Source organism: Epargyreus clarus, unplaced genomic scaffold (genome assembly GCF_041222505.1).
Source record: "Epargyreus clarus isolate Ecla_fem2 unplaced genomic scaffold, WU_Ecla_fem_2.2 ptg000018l, whole genome shotgun sequence".
NCBI classification, from domain to species: Eukaryota; Metazoa; Arthropoda; class Insecta; order Lepidoptera; family Hesperiidae; genus Epargyreus; species Epargyreus clarus.
This window is the reverse complement of record NW_027332226.1, coordinates 12136606-12154794: the sequence shown is the minus strand read 5'-3', so window position 1 is coordinate 12154794 and position 18189 is coordinate 12136606. Positions and strand designations below refer to the sequence as shown.

Below are 18189 nucleotides of genomic sequence, written 5' to 3'. Positions count from 1 at the left end.
CGTTTTTCGTCGCTTTCGAAAGTAAAGCGTGTTTTGTCATTTTGTTTTCGTTTCGCTCATAATTTGAGAAATTATAAAAATAAATTCGTCGGTGCATTACAGCCTTGTGAGCTACGTCAAGCTTTTGAGTTGCTCATAAAGCAAGCACAAGTAGAGTCGTTTTCGTTTGAATTGGATTGTCTAAGTAAAGGTTCGCCTAATTCGCTACCCAAAGCCTTGCGTAAATTGTCTCCTTTCGTTGATGACGCGGGTATTTTGAGGGTGGGCGGTCGGTTAGCTAACGCTAATGTAGAGTTTACCGTTAGACATTCTATTCTTTTACTTCGTAATCATAGATTAACATTTCTTAGTATCGATAAGTACCATAAGAAATTTATGCATCCTGGTGCTCAAACTCTACAAAATTTACTCCCGCAAAATTTTTGGATTCTCTTGCCTAAACGAGCTATTTGTTCCGTAGCTGTTGCTCTCTTTCGTGAGCGTGGTGAGAGGATCTAGAAGTTTTCTTTTGTCATTTTCGTATACTAGTTACGTTTCAACGTAACTCTTTTTTGTTGTAGGTTAATAATTTGTGTCGTTTTCGTAAATTAGTTACGTTTCCACGTAACTCTTTCGTGTCTTAGTTTATATATGTGTCGTTTTCGCCAAATAATTACGTTTTAACTTAACTCTTTCTTGTCGTGGGTTAAGTAATGTCTATTTGTTTTCGTAAATACGTAGTATTTAGGTGGGCGGTATGTTCAGTTTTGTCTATGGTTCTACGTATTAATTATCTGTCGTTGATATTAATTTTAATCTGTAGGATTAAAAGCATAGAGATTCGAGTTTGAAATAGTTCGTTGTAGATAGTCGTTGTCGTCGTGTCGTTCGCGGTGGTGTATGCCGCCACCGGGATAAAACTTGTTCGAGAAGCTTCGGAGTTGTCGGTCGCGCTCGCGCATATTTGTCGTTTTAGTTATACTCCGAAGTAGAAGCCACTATTCGTATTCGTAGCGTTTCCTTTAAATTCGCGTTAACTTCATTGTTCGCGGTGCAACGTGCTGTAAGATCGACGCCACGTGAGAAGAGGAAGAAGGTAGAGGTAACCGGTAGACCATTCCGAGGTAAGACTAGCTAGCTCGAGCTTAGGGTGAGTTGAAGGTGCCTTATACCTAGTACAAGAGGCTGCGCCCATCAGCAGCAGGTGAGTGCGTGACCCTATAGCACTTTGCATCTTATTTTTCGTATATACAGTCCACTTAACCTTCTTCGGGACACGGTCATCCTGTCCATCGAAGAGAGGAACATTCGGTTCCTTATTTGTTCTAACGGCCGCGGAAATCTTAATATTTTCGGTCTCGGAGCCGAATGCATAACATTTTTGGTCTTCGAGACGAATTCACCACATTTTTGGCCATCGTGCCGGATGTATGCTTCACAATTGTCATTAAATGACATTGTCAATGTCAAATTTGACAAATTGTTTCGATTCTATTTATTTGCGTGCGTCTTCTTCTTATTTTCTCGTGCAAATAATGCCCTAAAGATTTATCAAGAGCTTCAATACAATAGTGATAATGGCGGATATCCTTGATATTTTGGATATAGAGCAGCCGGGAGCTGCAGAGATTACTAGGGAGAGTATAATTCATGGAGACAGGAACAAAAAGAAGTATGTCACAGCCAAGGCTGTTAGGCGGCCGGAGGGCATGCACAGGGAGGTATTCGCTCTTCTCTACAATGATAACAAGGATCTACCACCTCTTATGCCAACAGTTACAGGTATGTTTTATTACATGATTACTTAGAGGAATTTTATTATTGATAGAGCATCAAATTTATCCATACAAATGTATCGATACATTGTTATCAGACAGGTCCTGAAGTTTCGAAATTATGTATATTATGAGGAAACAATTATCTAATGCTTAATTATTACAACAAAAACATTGTATAAATAGACTTGTCTTCACCTTTACCACTTATAACAGAAGAAACCTCCGAATCCACACCTGGTGCCTGTGATGGCCTGTACTCTTTTTCATTATTACATTATGTACCTACTCTCAGTGATATTGTCCTAATATTAAATTGCCATAAGCAACTTGTTTTAAGCAGTGATAGCCTAGTAGTTCAGAAACGAGGCCGTCGATTGAGGGGTCCCACATTCAAATCCCAGGCATGCACCTCTGATTTTTCGAAATTATGTGCGTATTAGAAAATTAATCATCACTTGCTAAAACGGTGAAGGAAAACATTGTGAGGAAACCTGACAGATTTAAAAAAAAACTCAAAGGTATGTAAAGTCTACCAATACACACTTGGCCAGCGCGGTGGACTATGGCCTAATCCTTCTCATTCTGAGAGGAGACCATGCCCAGCAGTGGGACAGTAATGGGTTGATGATGATTAAGTTGCCATTCATTAACAGCTCATCATCATTGGACCTAGCATTGTATAGATATAAAATTTAATTTTGTAGGAAATGCATACAAATCAACAAAAGCGAAGCTTGGAATGCGTAAGGCGAGGAAGTGGGTGTGGGCACCATTCACCAATCCAGCTCGCAAAGACAATGCTGTATTCCACCACTGGAAGAGGACATCAGATGAGACAAAGGAGTATCCTTTTGCACAATTCAATAAGGTAAGTGTATTTATTTTCACCTTGTAAGACTAACAACATTGTATTTGCTATGCTAACACTTATTTCTAGTGTGAAGTATATTGCTGATGTGAAGCAGTCCTGTGTTTCAGTGCAGGGGTGTGGATACTGCTTCTGTGACTACCACCATATAGAAACAGGTTCCACCTGATACTGATTACAGATGCCTTCTCGCACCTGAATACAAAGATGGTTACTTCAAAATGTGTAAGCCAGCAGACATCTGTTTAATAACAGCAATGTTAGGTGCTGCTGTGTTACATTTTGAAACATACTTTTCCGAGGCATTCCAGCTTAGTCCTCAGGGGTAGCGCATCTGTGGCCGACCTCAGGTAGGAATATTTAATTCTATCTGGGGTTGATTACAGATGTCCATGGGGGGCAGTAGCCACTTACCATCAGGTAGATTGCATGCTAGTCTGCTACTCCTATATTATAAAAATAAAAATAAATCCACACTCTGGACCAAATACACTAAAAATACAAGAATGCTAGATTTATGTGTGGACGCAGTACCAGCCCATTCCAATAATATTATTTCTAACACCTTCCCTGTTTAGGGTGGCGCCCATTTTACCTTTTTGCACCATTTCGCAATATGTGTCTGGTAAGGGCATTCTTCACATCAAAAAGGCTTAGACTTATGTTTTTGCTAATATTTTATTATAATTACAGCAAGTCTCAATACCATCATACTCCGAATCGGAGTACAATCAATACTTGAAGTCGGAGGACTGGAGTCAGGCGGAGACAGATCATCTTATGGACCTCTGCCAACGTTTTGATTTGCGGTTCATTGTCATACATGACAGATGGGACCGTGCTGCATTCAGGGACCGAAGTGTGGAGGATTTGAAGGAGAGATACTATAACATCTGTGCTATATTGAGCAAGGTATTGTAATAAATATGATGTATGTTTTTAAATGTCCTTTCTCACAAATTTGCAGATGTTTTGAACACACTTATGTAGTCTATCACATTCTTAAAAGTTCCTTTGTTTATTCCTTTAAGATGTTACCAATCTTATATATGGAGTACACAGAAAATTAATGTTATCCGTAGACAATAACTTTGTCAATTGACAGTAATTAATTAGCTACCGCTTGGTAGCTAATAAGAGCTCTTATGGCCACCAAGATATTATCCTAAATATGTCCTTATATGTTGAAATTGGGATTCATAGATTTGTGTTCCAAATTACATTTCACATACCTTAAAAATATTTTTGAGTCTAAGATTTCCTCATAATGTTCTTTTACTGTTTCTGTACTGAGGCACATTAGTCAGTCAAGTGTAACAGCTGCTTAATTTTTACCACAGGTAAAAACAAACCCATGGTCCAACACAGTGACTTTGGTGAATGGAGAGAAGAGGACATATCACTATGACGCAGAACATGAGAGGAAAAGAAAGGAGCAGTTAAGAAGGTTGTTTGATAGGACACAAGAACAGGTAGGATTTTTGTGAAATTTCAATGTATACAATAGGTATTTGTTGACCAAGAGTTAGTGGTCGGGACATATAAACGAGTTTTTAGGGGTTGGATAGAATTAGTAATTTATTTAACTGGAAATTCTTTTCACAATAACAGAAAAAAAAAAACATATGGAGAGTTGTTTAGTATGTGCACTCATTGTTAGTGCGAGAGTGGGTTTTTCACAGAAAATTGCTTCTACTATTGAAGAAGTTTGTTTTATATGATTGTACCTTGCACATTTAAAGGTTACACATGTCTAATTTACTCTCGTTATTGTTTCAAGTGCTATGTACACAGATTAAATAGGACATTTTATATTTCACTACAGATAGAAGAAGAACAAATGCTTCTAACAGAGCTTAAGAAGATAGAAGCAAGGAAGCGTGAACGGGAGAGGAAGACTCAAGACCTACAGAAGCTGATCTCTCGGGCGGACTGTGGCAATGGCTTGCCCAGCAGTCAAGTTAGCGTGAACATGGAAGGGCCTAACACACCCACCAGCACGTCTTCAAGTATCGCCAGAAGACATGATAGGAAGCTGCATAAGAAGAAACTGTCGACACAACAGAGGCCAGTGAGAGCTGTCGAGACTGTTGTAAGTATTATTATCATTAATACACAATGCAATAAAGTGATACTTAATTAAATTTATGCATTCATAGATGGTGAAAATGGTTTGTCTTATTATTACTCCCTAATGGCTTATGGGATCTCCATCAATGAAGTGTCCGCACCAGGATTTTAATACGTGACAATAATGGAATATGTATAATTAATGCTTTATTTGCACACTTTTATGATTTCTTCAGATTATAGTCATGATTACATCACAGATAGCAGTAGACTACTAAGTAGGTTAACTTTGAACAATCTAGTTTATCTCTTAAAATGCTAATTGATGGACCTTAGCTTCATTTAAAAAAGCGGAATAATTATAGTGTGTCTATATATAATGGAAGTTCTGTTAATTCTATAACAGATTAACAATATTCCATGTTATATTCACAGACAGTAGAGTGGTCCGGTATAAAGTTTCCTGAGGCTCGCGGCACCGGCGTATGGCTGCGTTCCCAACGCATGAAACTGCCGCCCGGTGTTGGTCAGCGAAAGACAAAAGCTATTGAACAAGAACTACGAGCTATGAATATTGGTATGTTTTGTTGCTGTGTTCATTGATAGATGGTAAGAGTGTAGAGTACTTAAAGTGCCATATCTGGCTACTTTATAAGATTTAAATAAGGGTTTAAATCTACTCCTGGTGTCCTAATTTGAAAGGCAGAGATACCCGTTGAGCTGTTAAACTCTGCCTTAACGAGTAGAGAAAACTATGGCCTTACCTAAAATTTTATATCTGTCAACATCAGATAAACTATAACTAGCCTTTATATCCTAATCAAAATAAATGAATGGGGTCAATTTTTCTTACAATATTTTCAAGCATCTAAATTATTCTATCTATAACTGATGTAAATCAAAATTTTTGTACCGCCAGACCCTTAAAACAATTGTTATCAAAATGCAGACAAATAATGTTATATTTAAATTTTAGATATCACACCTACACCAACTGAGGCCATTTGTAAGCACTTCAACGAGCTAAGGTCGGACCTTGCCTTGGCCTTAGATTTGAAGAATGCTCTTGCGTCCTGTGAGTTTGAACTGCAGGCTCTGAGGCACCAATATGAAGCACTAAATCCTGGAAAGGTATGTAACTCTTAGCTTATTTAAAAATCATAATTGATAGTTACGAGAACATCACACAAAGATTCCATATTATTTTGGAAATGTTACGGAGAATTCTGAAACACATGTTTCATCGCATTGTTTTCCATAATATTGGTGTCTAGACTTTTTTGTTTTACTTTGTTGTCTTACATAGTCTGTTTACAAGATAAACAAATATAACTTCTGTTTCAGACTCTCACAATCCCAGCATCAATATGCAACACATCTACTGACAGTGAGACAAAGCCCATGGGCGAGATCATCGATGTGGTTGGGTCTCCGAGCGCTCTCAACACCACCATATAGCATTTACAGTTAGAAGATCATCATAGTTCCAAGTATATATTAAAATAGAACATTTTATATTTACTGGAGCAAGTGTGAAATAACGCGAAAATTTGTGATGATGAAAAAAACAAAGTGAAAACAGGAATTTCAAGACTACAAAACAGTAACAGTGGCTAAAATTAATTGAATGGTGTTTTGCGTGAATTGTGTAATTATACATTTCCTTGCCCTTTTTAAATACATTGTGTAGTCATTAAATTAAGCATATTGTTAACTTTGAAAATAATTTCGACCCCTCCTACGTATAATATTGTAACTACAAAAGTACCTTTTCGTTTTTACTGCATTAATTGCCTTATTTTAATGTTTTATCAACATAAGTAATGTTATAAAGTGTATAAAATAAAATATATATACCAAATTTCATAGAGATACATGAAGAAATGCAGATTTTATATGAATATAGCATATTGGAAACTTTGAAACACTCTCCTGTAAAGTTGTCATTTTGTAGTTACAATATTCTACGTAGGAGTGGTCGATATGTGAGATATGTCATAACTGATTCATAAGTAAACAGTAATTGTTTTAAGCAGGTTTGAATTTAATTACTGTAAAAATAATGTAATATTAACTATATTTGCTTGACTACAGTACATATTTTTAAAGATAAGAATCAAAGGTAAATATAGCAGTCAACACTCAATAGCATGTTGCTTGGCTGTATGGTTGAATACATCAAATCTATAAATATGAAAACAGTCTACAAATATAATTTATTAGAATACTGCAGGAGTATATTTGTATCTTTAGGGTGCCATTTCGACAGTGAAGTGTGAGGTAGCTTACAAGAATTGCTTTATTGAATTAAAATAAAGTATTTAATTGGTGAATTTAACCAACCAAGTTTAGCTACCTTGCACATCTCTGGTAGAAAGGCACCCTTATTCATAGAAGACATTTGCTCATAATTAATTTTTATAAATAAGGCATTGCAATAGTACTTTGTTGTAGCTGTCTATAATAACCATTTTAGGATATATGATTAAAAAAATTAGCCTTTTATGTTGTATTTTCATTTATTAACCTAAATATTAACTTAAAATAGGCCTTATACATAGATGAATACATACATAGATGAATTATTAAAATAAGAATTCTAATAATGGTACATTTTTTATCAACATTCATTCATATACCATTGTGAAAATCGGTAGTTTTGGTACTATGACTGTTAAGTTCTTACAGACTTTTTATCTGTTAGGAGTCTATTTTCTTATTCCATCTATGTGCAAATACACTAAATAGCTCCTTTTGGAGCTCCATATGCATCAGGCATTCTTTCTATTGTGTATTTATGATCAGCAACATACATTATAGGCACACCTGGAATCTTACGTATTCTTCTCTTCAAGTCTTTATCATTTGTGGCAACTATATAACACTTGTGTTGGGTCACCCGTTGAACGATACAGTCGTCAGCATATGTTCCTTTGTGTAAACAAGTAATTCTCTCGAACCGAGGGTCCTTTATGATTCGTAGTGCTACTCGGTATTTACGACCTAATTTTTCTAACTCTCCAAGAACACAGTCAGTTATGTATGGGATGCATTTAGCGTATAAACAGTCCATCATGTTCTGAACAATATCTAGCTTATTCTTTATAGAGAAGTTAATGAAATTTGTATCGATGAGTACATGATATGGTGGTCCTAGCTGAGTATTGTATTGGAAGAATAACGCGGAACTTGCTTGAGGTACTTCTCTGACCTTAAGCTCGTGTGGGTCTTCTGGTTTCTTCTTTTTAGGTGCAGTTCTTTCGGATGCCTTTATTCGACTGTCGCTTGGACTTATTAACTTTTTCATTTTAGCAAACCTCTGCTCTACTATCTTCCTGGTTTTCCTCTGTTTGCCCTGCAACGATAGATTTAGTTAATTAATAGCATTAAACTATTAAAGTTACACATACCTTTCAATAACTTAGTTGATCAAAATTTAAATCTTTACGTATACTCACCATAGTTCTTTTCCGTTTTATAGCCTCTTAAGTAGGAAACACAAAATTAAAGAGCACAAATTATGAAATTTAATGTTTCATAAGTAATTCAGTGTTAATTTTGAACTCAAGTCAAGTTCAAACAGGTGATTTCAATTTCATAACCTTAAATTCTATAAATCAACAAACAGAAGCACGACATAAAATGACATAAGTCATAAGTGATATATTTTAGTGACATTTGTGACTTGGTGACCACAGATTACATGAGATATTACAAAGATAATGAAAGTTAAAAAAATAATTAGTGAATAACCGATATTTCCTTAATAGATAAAAAAACAACATCGATATCATATACCTATTAAAAATATTAATGAAATTTGTGTAGCTATGATGCTGCAAAATACTAGATACTCATTAGGCTATTACTACCAAGTAAAGAAATATTGTTTTTTCCATGTCCATGTTTATTTATTTTTAATCCGTTGTAGTGATGTACCATTAATTACAATGTAAAAGTTAAACTAAGGCCATTTGAGCACATTCAATCTTTATAAATCATAGAGTATTATTCTGTACATTTATAAATTTTGCATAATTATTTTCATTGTTACAAGTAAGTATTTAAATTGTTGTAAGTATACATTTAATTTTTGTACTGAAAGGAAGGAATAAATTTATATCCTATTACATACTATGCATTGTAAAAATTAAAACGATATAGAGAAAGTTTGAAACGTCACTGTCAATGTATTTACAACAGAGTTCACGCTCCATATCTGCATAGATTTTTTAGTTTTAGATACTTTTGTAATAGTTTTCTACTGTGTTGAGAAATCTCTACTAATTTTCACTGCCTGTAAATTGCCATGTGTTGTAAATTTAACGGAATTCGGTAGTCGTTCCTTTTTATACTATGTCTAGTTTATCATCGTCGAGTAACAAAAATCACTCAAAGAAATCAAATAATAGTCGAGATCGTGACAAAAATAAGATCAATGAAACAGGCGAAATCACAACTCTTACTGACAAGGTAAGAAAAAAAAATCTATTAATTTCCGCCATAATAAATAACTAATGGTGGTTTTAAATTTTTCTTTGTGGTATTTTTTTTGATGTATTTAATTCATTTTAAGCTTATCAGCCGGGTATAATTTGACTCTAATATCTTTGAGCGATCACCACCAGTGGTCATATAAATCCTAATCACCACCCCAAAAAAATCTATGTGCTTAATTATTGTAAGCTGCAGCAAGGTACACTGTTTTATATCTGGTTGTAAGCTTTGAAACTTAGTCCATAGCATTTTAATATATTTTTGATGTTCTCCTTATGTATGAACCACATTTGGAGTTATTTAAACACACTCATGGTCTTATAGTACTCAGTTATTAGGTTGATTTTTATTATATTCTGTGAGCTTTGCGCTGTGCCTTATACGATTGTTAAAGATAATTTGTGTAAGCTATCTGCTGGAGTGCAATATATTTAAAGATAGTAGAACTCGTTGCAACTTGAATCTGGTGGCACCACATCTGTATGCCCTATAATAACAGTATTAAACACTGCTATATTCTGATTTAAATGCTTTAAGACTAAACTTAAATAAGGTCTTATTAGTTCTCAGGGATTGCAACACACTTATGTGGTTTATATACAGCTCAGGGAACTCTAATTCTATTTGAGGTGGATTATAGATGTCTATGGCCAGTATCATTGGGTGGACTGAAAGCTGATACTGTAGAAAAAAATAACTAATGTTATCATAGATTAACTGTATATATATGTAAGCCACATCTTTTCCCAAATACTTAAATGTCATATCAATTTCTCATGCAGGATGTACCACAATCTCAGGGCAGGTTTGCCGGCATTGGAGCAGAATCTGTCCAGTGCATGGCCGAGCAGATTGGTGTGGAGCTCAACACAGAGGCAGCAACCAATCTTGCTGAGGATGTCAGCTATAAGCTACGGCAGACCATTAGTGTATGTTGTTTTCAGAATTAATAGAAACAATGATCTAAATAAACACTATCAACACTCACAGCCTCACACTAGGATTCCCTATGTTTAAGGTGCCAAGCACACACATAGACAAATACACAAACACCCAGACCCAGAAACAGAAATCTAAATTCATTGAGATGTCTGTCAGGCCGGGAATTGAACCCGGGGCCTCTGCGAATCAGATCGGCATGGTGACCGCACTGTTGCACGGGTCGTCCTGCGTAAATTTATTGTAAAATGTAAATTTTAGTTTGTTACTTTTTTGTTATTAATTATAAGTGGATGTTATCTTTTTTGTCTTTGTCGTTAACAAGAGGATATAAGATCTTTATCAAAGGATTATATTAGATACACAGATAAGAGTACAGATACAAACATCATCCATAAATTTTTAATCAACTTCAATAAATGAAGGGGGATCTGTTTTTCTTTTTTAATAAAAATAGTAAAATTTTGACAGTATGTGTGGAGTAAGGAATTAAAGATGTTAGATATAAGTATATGTGGAGTAAAGAATTAAAAATTATCTATCTCATTTTCAGTCGTATTTTTATGCATCTATATGAATTAAGTTAGAAGTATCAATTCCCAAAAAAAAAAATGGTCTTTGTGTCTCTGACGTCAATAATTCCAAAAATCTTATTCAATGTTTATGTTAACCTATGAGTGTACGCCGGCTATATCACTAATAAAGTTCCAATATATCTAACCATACTAGCCATTACTGGTACAGCAATAGCAAATTTTCATAGTGCTGGCTTCCAAATTGGCCAATTTTAAAATAAGCTGTCAACCCCTATTTAAACACCTTAAAGATTGATTTTCCAAAACCTCTGTAAAATTGACCGACTTTCATACTAACTTTCAATCCCTATTTAACGCCCTTATGGGTGGAATATAAAAAAATCCGTTTGTTAGTGCGCTTCTACTTAATAAACATATAAACCATATAGTCCAAATTTCATGATTCTAGCTTCAGTTGTTTAGACAAAACTTTGATTAACATGTATATAAGTGTCTTTTCTTTTATATATATTGATAATATTGTTTCCAGGCGATTGCACTACACAGTGAGATGATGAAGAAGTCCTGCATGGACAGCTGGGATGTGAACACAGTGTTCAGATTAGCTGACACGAGTCCAGTGGTTGGTGCATGCTCACCACAATATGCACACATCACTGAGGAGAAGATTTGTTGTGAAGTTGTAAGTACTTTCTTTGCTAAGTTGCCACCTAAAACATTTATGGGTAAAGAGAATGATTGTCCCTGTAGCACCGGGATCAGAATAGGGCTACGGTATCCCCTGCCTGTCGTAGGAGGCGACTAAAAGGGGGCTTCCGGGGTTGCGGGTGGCAGGATTGGGAGGTTGAGCCGTCGAGCAAGCAACTCCGGGAAGGACGGCGGTATGTGTGGTCGCATACCGTCGTAAACACCAGACGTTGCGGAGAGCGCCTGGGCTCATCTGGACGGAGCCTGATGGGGCAACACGTTCAGAGGACTCTGGTTGCGTTCCTTAGGAGATACCGGAGTCCTCTTGGCAACGCTGAGGACGGCCACCGAGGGGGTTTTAGTGCGGTAAGAATCCCACATAACCCCGTGTCGCTCCCATGACACTGGGTACATTATGAAGGTTTCCCCCTCATAAACAAAAAAAAAGGTAAGAATGATAAAATTCAAGGACTATGTTTGTTACAATGATCAGGTCCAACTCCAGAGTCAACCCTATCACTTTAATCTTATCTGAGGTTGATTACACATCTCCAAGGGCGGTAGTTGCCACTAACCACCAAGTGGACTACATGCTCTTTGTTACTTTAATGCTATAAAAAAAATATCCATTACGTTCCACTTCTGGGTGCCATTTGCTACTGGGAGTAAGAAGCCTTCTTACTTTGAGACCTTAACTTGCGAATGCAGGATGATAGATTTCACACACATTTGGGAATATTTTTTTATAGAACTGTCAAGGATTTAAGTTATCCTCACAGTTTTTTCTTTATTGTTATGGCAAAAAATTAATAAAACATATTTAATTTGCACATAACTATAAAATAAGAAGGTTGTGTCCATTAGAAATGCGACACATTGCTTGAATTTTATTAGGCTCTCACTATTATTAATCTAAGTAGAAACAAGGTTAATTCATATATTCCTACAATTCCAGGAAACCCTACACGATATCACAGAGTATGCGATGACTACACAGAGTTATGTGTACTCCACCCTACCTACCATTTCCGTTGAATGGATAACGGACGAGAAGAGTGTGAACCAGACCGGCAACATTAGTGATGGTCTACAGAATTATTATACTAAAGTAGCAAAAGGTAAGAGTACTTTTTAGTTGGTTAACGGACTCATACTCTAAGGCGTTCCAGCTTAGTCCTCAGGAGTAGCGGTGTATCTGTGGCCGAGCTCAGGTAGGAATCTAATCCTATCTGAGGTCGATTACGGAGCCACTTACCATCAGATGGACTTCATGCTTCTCCGATATCATAAAAAAATGTTAATGGTCTCATTATTAGTTGTTCTTAGTGGGTTAATACGATCTGTGTTAATAAAGTAACTACAAATAGTTCATTAGTCAGTTTAGTCTGCTGATATGAAACGATGTTGTGCAATCGCCTGAGTATAGCCGAACGCAACTCGTACGTTGACTAACGTATGTTTCGGCTCAGCTGAAAGGTTCGACCGAATTCTGGCCCGAACCGAAACTTCAGCCGAAATCTCTTTGGCCGAAGGTTTGCCGTTACACAAATTGCAACCTCAGTCAATTTCTAATAAATAGACCCCCGTATATTTAGTCATTATTTTTAAAAGCCCAAAGCATATTGTAACAACAACAATAAAAATAGAAAATCAGTTATCAACAAAATCGTCCTCAACATCCATGCAACAAGCTGAATAAATTAACATTAATTAAATATTATATGGCACCTTTTACACACACGTGTTCTTTCAGCAATATTAAACCTTAAGAAGAAACCCAAGCAAATAGCGGTAAAGGATCTCACAACGAACACGCGCATTGGTCCAATATTCCCGAATCTCTTCAACTTGGCGGTACTGGTCCTCAATGATGACAACCTGAACGCACTGAACGTACCCGCCAAGAAGCCGTTGCAGTCCAATGTCTTGGATATGGTCGATGCGCTCTGCTCGAACCCATGTAGTTTGGATACTAATATACAACAACAGGTACTTATATTGCATTTATTTGAGAATTTGAAGGTGGTAGAACACTTTGTGGTTCGAATCCGGCGGCACCACCGCCACACTTATTTCTGCCTTATAATAGCAGTGTTAGGCGCTGCTGTGTTCCGTTTTGAAGGGTGTCGTAAGGGAGACATACTTTTCCGAGGCGTTCCAGCTTAGTCCTCAGGGGTAGCGGCGCATCTGTGGCCGACCTCAGGTAGAAGTATCTAATCCTATCTGGCGTTAATTACATATGTCCATAGACGGCAGTAGCCACTTACCATCAGGTGGACTGCATGCTCATCTGCTGCTCTTATATTATAAAAAAAAATCTGATGAGCAGAGCGGCCTGCATTCAATTCAGTGCCATTCAAACAATAAAATGAATTTAGGAGCCTTCGGACCTACACTTACTGCCGACATAACAGGAGATTTTTGGTTGGCGAATAAAATTGTAACTTGAGATATGAAAGTCGAATTGTAATGTTGATTGTTGATCATCGTCGGTACCAAAACAAGGATACGGTTAGGTATGACGTACATGTTTTATTTTTTCAACTCAACTTCAACTCTTAAGTTATTAGTTACCTTCAAAATCTATTGAAATACCGTGCTGGCAGTAGGCGCAGGCTCCTAGACATGTAAAATGTAGATTTCTTCATAATGTTTTCCTATTACGGTTAAACCTGCTTTTTTACTCACTGCAATTTTAATAATTCGTTTAGGTTTTAAAAGAAACTTTATAATACGTTTTCTTCGATAATATTTTTTTTCTAGTTCCAGCGGCTTTTCCCTGTGATGGTGTCAAACATTTTAGGAAACGGATCGTTAGCAGAGAAGATGGTTGCAATATTAACGAAAATCACAAGAACGTGGCCGCCTTTTATAGCAATAGGTAATGTCTATATAAAATTTATGTAATATTCACAGACACTTATTAGAGATTTAAAGAGATAGTTAGCTGTATCGTGGTTAACCCTTTACTGTCCTACTGCTGAGCATGGGGCTCCTCTCAGAGTAAGAAGGATTAGGCCTTAGACCACCGTGCTGGAAAAGTGCGTATTGTTAGATTTCACATACCAATGAGAACTTTTTTTTTTAATCTCAGTTATGCAGGTTTTCTCACGATGTTTTCTTTTACCCTTAAAGCAAGTGATAATTCATTTGCAATGCGCACATATCTTTGGAAAATTAGAGATCGAACGCGAACCTCGGGCCACCGAAGTAAGATGTCGTGTTTTATCTGCTTTTCATAATGGCATCATAGATACGTATAGATATCTCACCGCCTTGTAGTTGAAGGAAGCCATTAAATGGCTTAAACGGCTGATAATTCTGTCAGCCATTTAATGGCTGTCATGGTGTAATTTAAGCGGAACAATGCTGACATGCGCAGTTACGTGGTGCAAAAACAACACGAAATCGAAGAAAAAGTGCGGTGAAATATCGTTTCATTCGTAAATGAACAAAAAACATTTTTTTTAATGAATAGAATGACGATAGAAATAGATGACAGTGACAATTTCAAATGTCAAAACTGGTTACATTTTTTTGTTAGTAGTGAGTAATCGTTACTAATCTATAAATGACATAAAGTTTTTTATTCATTCCTTATTTACAGGCAAAGGCATCCTATTCGACTACCTCTCACAGGGTACGAAGGAGCGGCTAACGGCGCCGATGATTCGTTGTGTCATGGCGTTGGGGCGGCGAGCGTTGACCGAATGTTTGGGCGAACATTTGGACCACATCGACGATTGTTTGCACGCGCCGAAGAGGACGCACGGTTTGCCTGATCTGCGGGAAGCGATACTGGTATTTAACAACATTATTATTATTATTATTAGTTGTGAGCATATTGAAAGGGTTTTTAAATGAAATATTTGAACAAATATCTGAGCAAATGTGACATGTTTGTCAAAACTACTTTTTTTGTATTTATAAACATAAAGTATAACAAAAATGTAGTAGTCAAAACTACATTGATTAATCTTGGCTCGAGTTAAAATCAGTACACAAAAGTCTCGAGGCTTTTAAGTATCTTCTTTCCATAATCATAAATTCCTTGATTCTGTAATTCTGTGTAAGTCATTGGGTAATACTACTATGTAAGACTTCTGTGTAAGTTATCGTGCCTATTCTACTGATCAGTGAATCGTAATGAGCTACATACTTGATAGATCTCCAATTCAGACAAAACCATCAACTCGTATCAAGGCAGCATAGTGGAAAAAGGCTCATTATAATGAAACCCTTGCCCAGTAGTGGTAGAACCCTTGTGGATCGACTCCGGCGGCATCACTGCCACACTCATTTCTGCCTCATAACATCAATGTTAAGCACTGCTGTGTTCTGGTTTTAAGGGTCTGGTAAGGGAGACATACATTTTGAGGCGCTCCAGCTTAGTCCTCAGGGGTTACGGCGCACCTGTGGTCGAGCTCAGGTAGGAATATCTAATCCTATTTGGGGTTGATTACAGTATGGGTGGCAGTAGCCACTTACCATCAGATGGACTGTGTGCTCGTCTTCTACTCCTATTTAAAAAAAATGGGATGTTTAAACCTTTAATTATTCTTTAAATGTTAACAATATCTAAATTTCAGGATGTTTCATCATGTTTGCTCAAGTCTGAACCGACCACATACCTGGAAGACTATGTCATGACGGATTACACTCTCTACGAAATGCTGGGCGACTCTATAATACCAAGACGGACGATATTTTTATTCAAAGGTTAAAAAATAATATGAATATTATGATAATTATTATTGTGTCGAAGGTGAAATATTTGTGGTGCGATTGTGTTGTCAAAATTACCATGCATATTTAAACAGTTGCCAATATTATAATATTTGCTTTCTGTATTGCTTGAGAACCAATTGGAAGCCATTTCGAAAATTGGTCTTGTGAAATATTAGGCATTTAGTGAATTGATTCTTACTAGAATCAGTAGATATTTTGGTATAAGGTTTGAGAAGCATGTCTTTTCTAGGCAGTAGTAGGACATTTGTATTTCGCAGACCTATTTCAAGAACAGTATACACCAATCATTGCAATAGAAAATCTTTTCGCCGATCTTTGGTGGGTTGTACAAAATAATCATTAACGGTTCTCCTTCTCGATTGAAATAGTCGGCTTTGTGATAACGAAGGTGTTCCTTTCGGCAGGCTCTAGATTATAGTGTATGATACGAAATAAGTTTAAGAACCTCTTTTATAGAAGAAAATCCCATTAAATCTTTATACAAATAACTCTATGAACTCTTCCTTTACAGACGATTTATTATATTCATGTAGTAGCAGAAAGTGTATCTTACAACGGCTTACAATTTGATTATTTATAGATCTAAAATTATTGTATTTGATACTACAGATACTCGCCGAACAAGAAAGAAAGGGAAAAAGAAGAAAACACAAGAGGAGTTCACAATAATCCCAATCAGACCAGTTGCGAGGCGACCTAAGATAAAAATCCTTCAAACGGCAAGAACTGTAAAGAAAGTCACACCAAGAGAAACAGTTTTCGAGCCAGTGAGAAGATCAAGTGGTATTCGGATAGCAATAAAAAACTGTAGATCAATAGAACCCAGGAAGGTTGAACGGACACACCCACACACATACAGTGCCTTTACGTCGAGATTAAACAGTGAAGTTGTCGCTGCTAGTGGATTTTTGGATAGGTTTAGGTACAAACTGAATAGGAATAAAAATCAATTTCCAATATTTGGAGCTTTAACACTGTAATTATTTTAAGCAATACATAATTTATTCATTTATTCTGTGGTTTTTTTTCGTATCTAAAATTTTCTATGGAAGGAAAAGTGATGAAATCGATATATATTAAATGTTTTCTGAAGTTTTTGCCTAGTGGTTGAAAGTAGGTCCCTCAATCGGGGGGCCCGGGGTTCAAAAGCGATTGGGGCGCTTGCATAGTTTCTCCAAATCAGTTGAACGTAGTCGCTATATACTTGTAGGTGGTATAACCTTTTGTGGTTAGATTTCAGAAGCTCTACCGCTGCACATGTTTCTGCCTAATAACAGCACATGAGCTGATGAGGTTCCACCATTATTTTAAAGAGAAATCCTTTAATATTCACCTACGCCGCCACTACCACCAGACGTTCTTTCTTAATGAAGCAATACAGCACTTCAAATCAAATCATTTTTTTTTAAATTCAATATATGCTCTTTCCAGAGCACATTTTGTGCACCACTTTGCACACCAGAATCCATCCTGCGTTTTAACTTTATAGGAATAGGATGACTTGCTCTTAGGAGTAGCAACGGATCTATGATGGTTATTCACTGCTTCCCTTCTGTAATCGACTATAAATAAAAAATACAGTATGTATGTAAGAAATATACTATGGCGTTTTTAATCAAAAATTATAAATAGGTATATACCTAATTATAATAAAAACAAGAAGATCTGACTGCAAAATATTGAAAAGGGATACCTAATCCCTTTTTTTGTTCATGAGAGGGGGAACCGTTAAAAGGTACCCGACGCCATGGGAACGACGCCGGGTTATGTGGGACTTTTACCGCACTAAAACGCCCACCCCCGATTTCCGCCCTCGGCGTTTGGTGGAGAGCTCCGGGATATCCAGTGGACCATAACCGGAGTCCTCCAAACGCGATGCCCCCCTATCGGGTTTCCGCTTACATACTTTAAACATAAAATAAGTATAAATATGATTAAATAATAATTCATACATGCTAGCTGCATTCTACATAATAACATATGTTTTTAGAAAAGTCCAATCAACCTTTTGCAATTATAAAAGAATGCGAAAACATCGTATTATTATTTGTACGGCAAGTTCATAATCATGTCATTGTTATTAAAT

General features: G+C 36.5%; 3 protein-coding genes across 3 annotated transcripts; 2 read left to right on the top strand and 1 right to left on the bottom strand.

Moving 5' to 3' along the window:
• Positions 1 to 1457: 1457 nt before the first annotated feature.
• DMAP1 (DNA methyltransferase 1 associated protein 1) lies at positions 1458 to 6866 on the top strand. Its single transcript, XM_073082426.1, has 8 exons — positions 1458 to 1761; positions 2462 to 2625; positions 3319 to 3537; positions 3966 to 4097; positions 4451 to 4717; positions 5131 to 5272; positions 5672 to 5826; positions 6040 to 6866. The coding sequence occupies exons 1-8, from the start codon at positions 1557 to 1559 to the stop codon at positions 6151 to 6153; spliced, it is 1398 nt and encodes a 465-aa protein (XP_072938527.1). The 5' UTR covers positions 1458 to 1556; the 3' UTR covers positions 6154 to 6866.
• A 329-nt stretch (positions 6867 to 7195) lies between these two features.
• Positions 7196 to 8336, bottom strand: Bka (FCF1 rRNA-processing protein Bka). Its single transcript, XM_073082427.1, has 2 exons — positions 8154 to 8336; positions 7196 to 8050 (listed from the first exon to the last, which is right to left on the bottom strand). The coding sequence occupies exons 1-2, from the start codon at positions 8154 to 8156 to the stop codon at positions 7436 to 7438; spliced, it is 618 nt and encodes a 205-aa protein (XP_072938528.1). The 5' UTR covers positions 8157 to 8336; the 3' UTR covers positions 7196 to 7435.
• Positions 8337 to 8865: 529 nt separating this feature from the next.
• LOC140749583 (uncharacterized) lies at positions 8866 to 17115 on the top strand. The gene is made up of 9 exons (XM_073082691.1): positions 8866 to 9168; positions 9975 to 10121; positions 11197 to 11349; positions 12310 to 12472; positions 13108 to 13343; positions 14118 to 14235; positions 14962 to 15155; positions 15944 to 16073; positions 16713 to 17115. Exons 1-9 carry the CDS (start codon positions 9052 to 9054, stop codon positions 17081 to 17083), a joined length of 1629 nt encoding a protein of 542 aa, XP_072938792.1. The 5' UTR covers positions 8866 to 9051; the 3' UTR covers positions 17084 to 17115.
• Positions 17116 to 18189: the final 1074 nt, after the last annotated feature.

Coding starts and splice junctions, on each gene's coding strand:
- DMAP1 (XM_073082426.1), top strand. CDS start 1,557: ATGGCGGATATCCTTGATATTTTGGATATAGAGCAGCCGGGAGCTGCA. Junction 2,626..3,318: donor CTTTTGCACAATTCAATAAG/GTAAGTGTATTT, acceptor TTATAATTACAG/CAAGTCTCAATACCATCATA. Junction 4,718..5,130: donor TGAGAGCTGTCGAGACTGTT/GTAAGTATTATT, acceptor TTATATTCACAG/ACAGTAGAGTGGTCCGGTAT.
- LOC140749583 (XM_073082691.1), top strand. CDS start 9,052: ATGTCTAGTTTATCATCGTCGAGTAACAAAAATCACTCAAAGAAATCA. Junction 10,122..11,196: donor AGCTACGGCAGACCATTAGT/GTATGTTGTTTT, acceptor TATTGTTTCCAG/GCGATTGCACTACACAGTGA. Junction 16,074..16,712: donor GACGATATTTTTATTCAAAG/GTTAAAAAATAA, acceptor TTGATACTACAG/ATACTCGCCGAACAAGAAAG.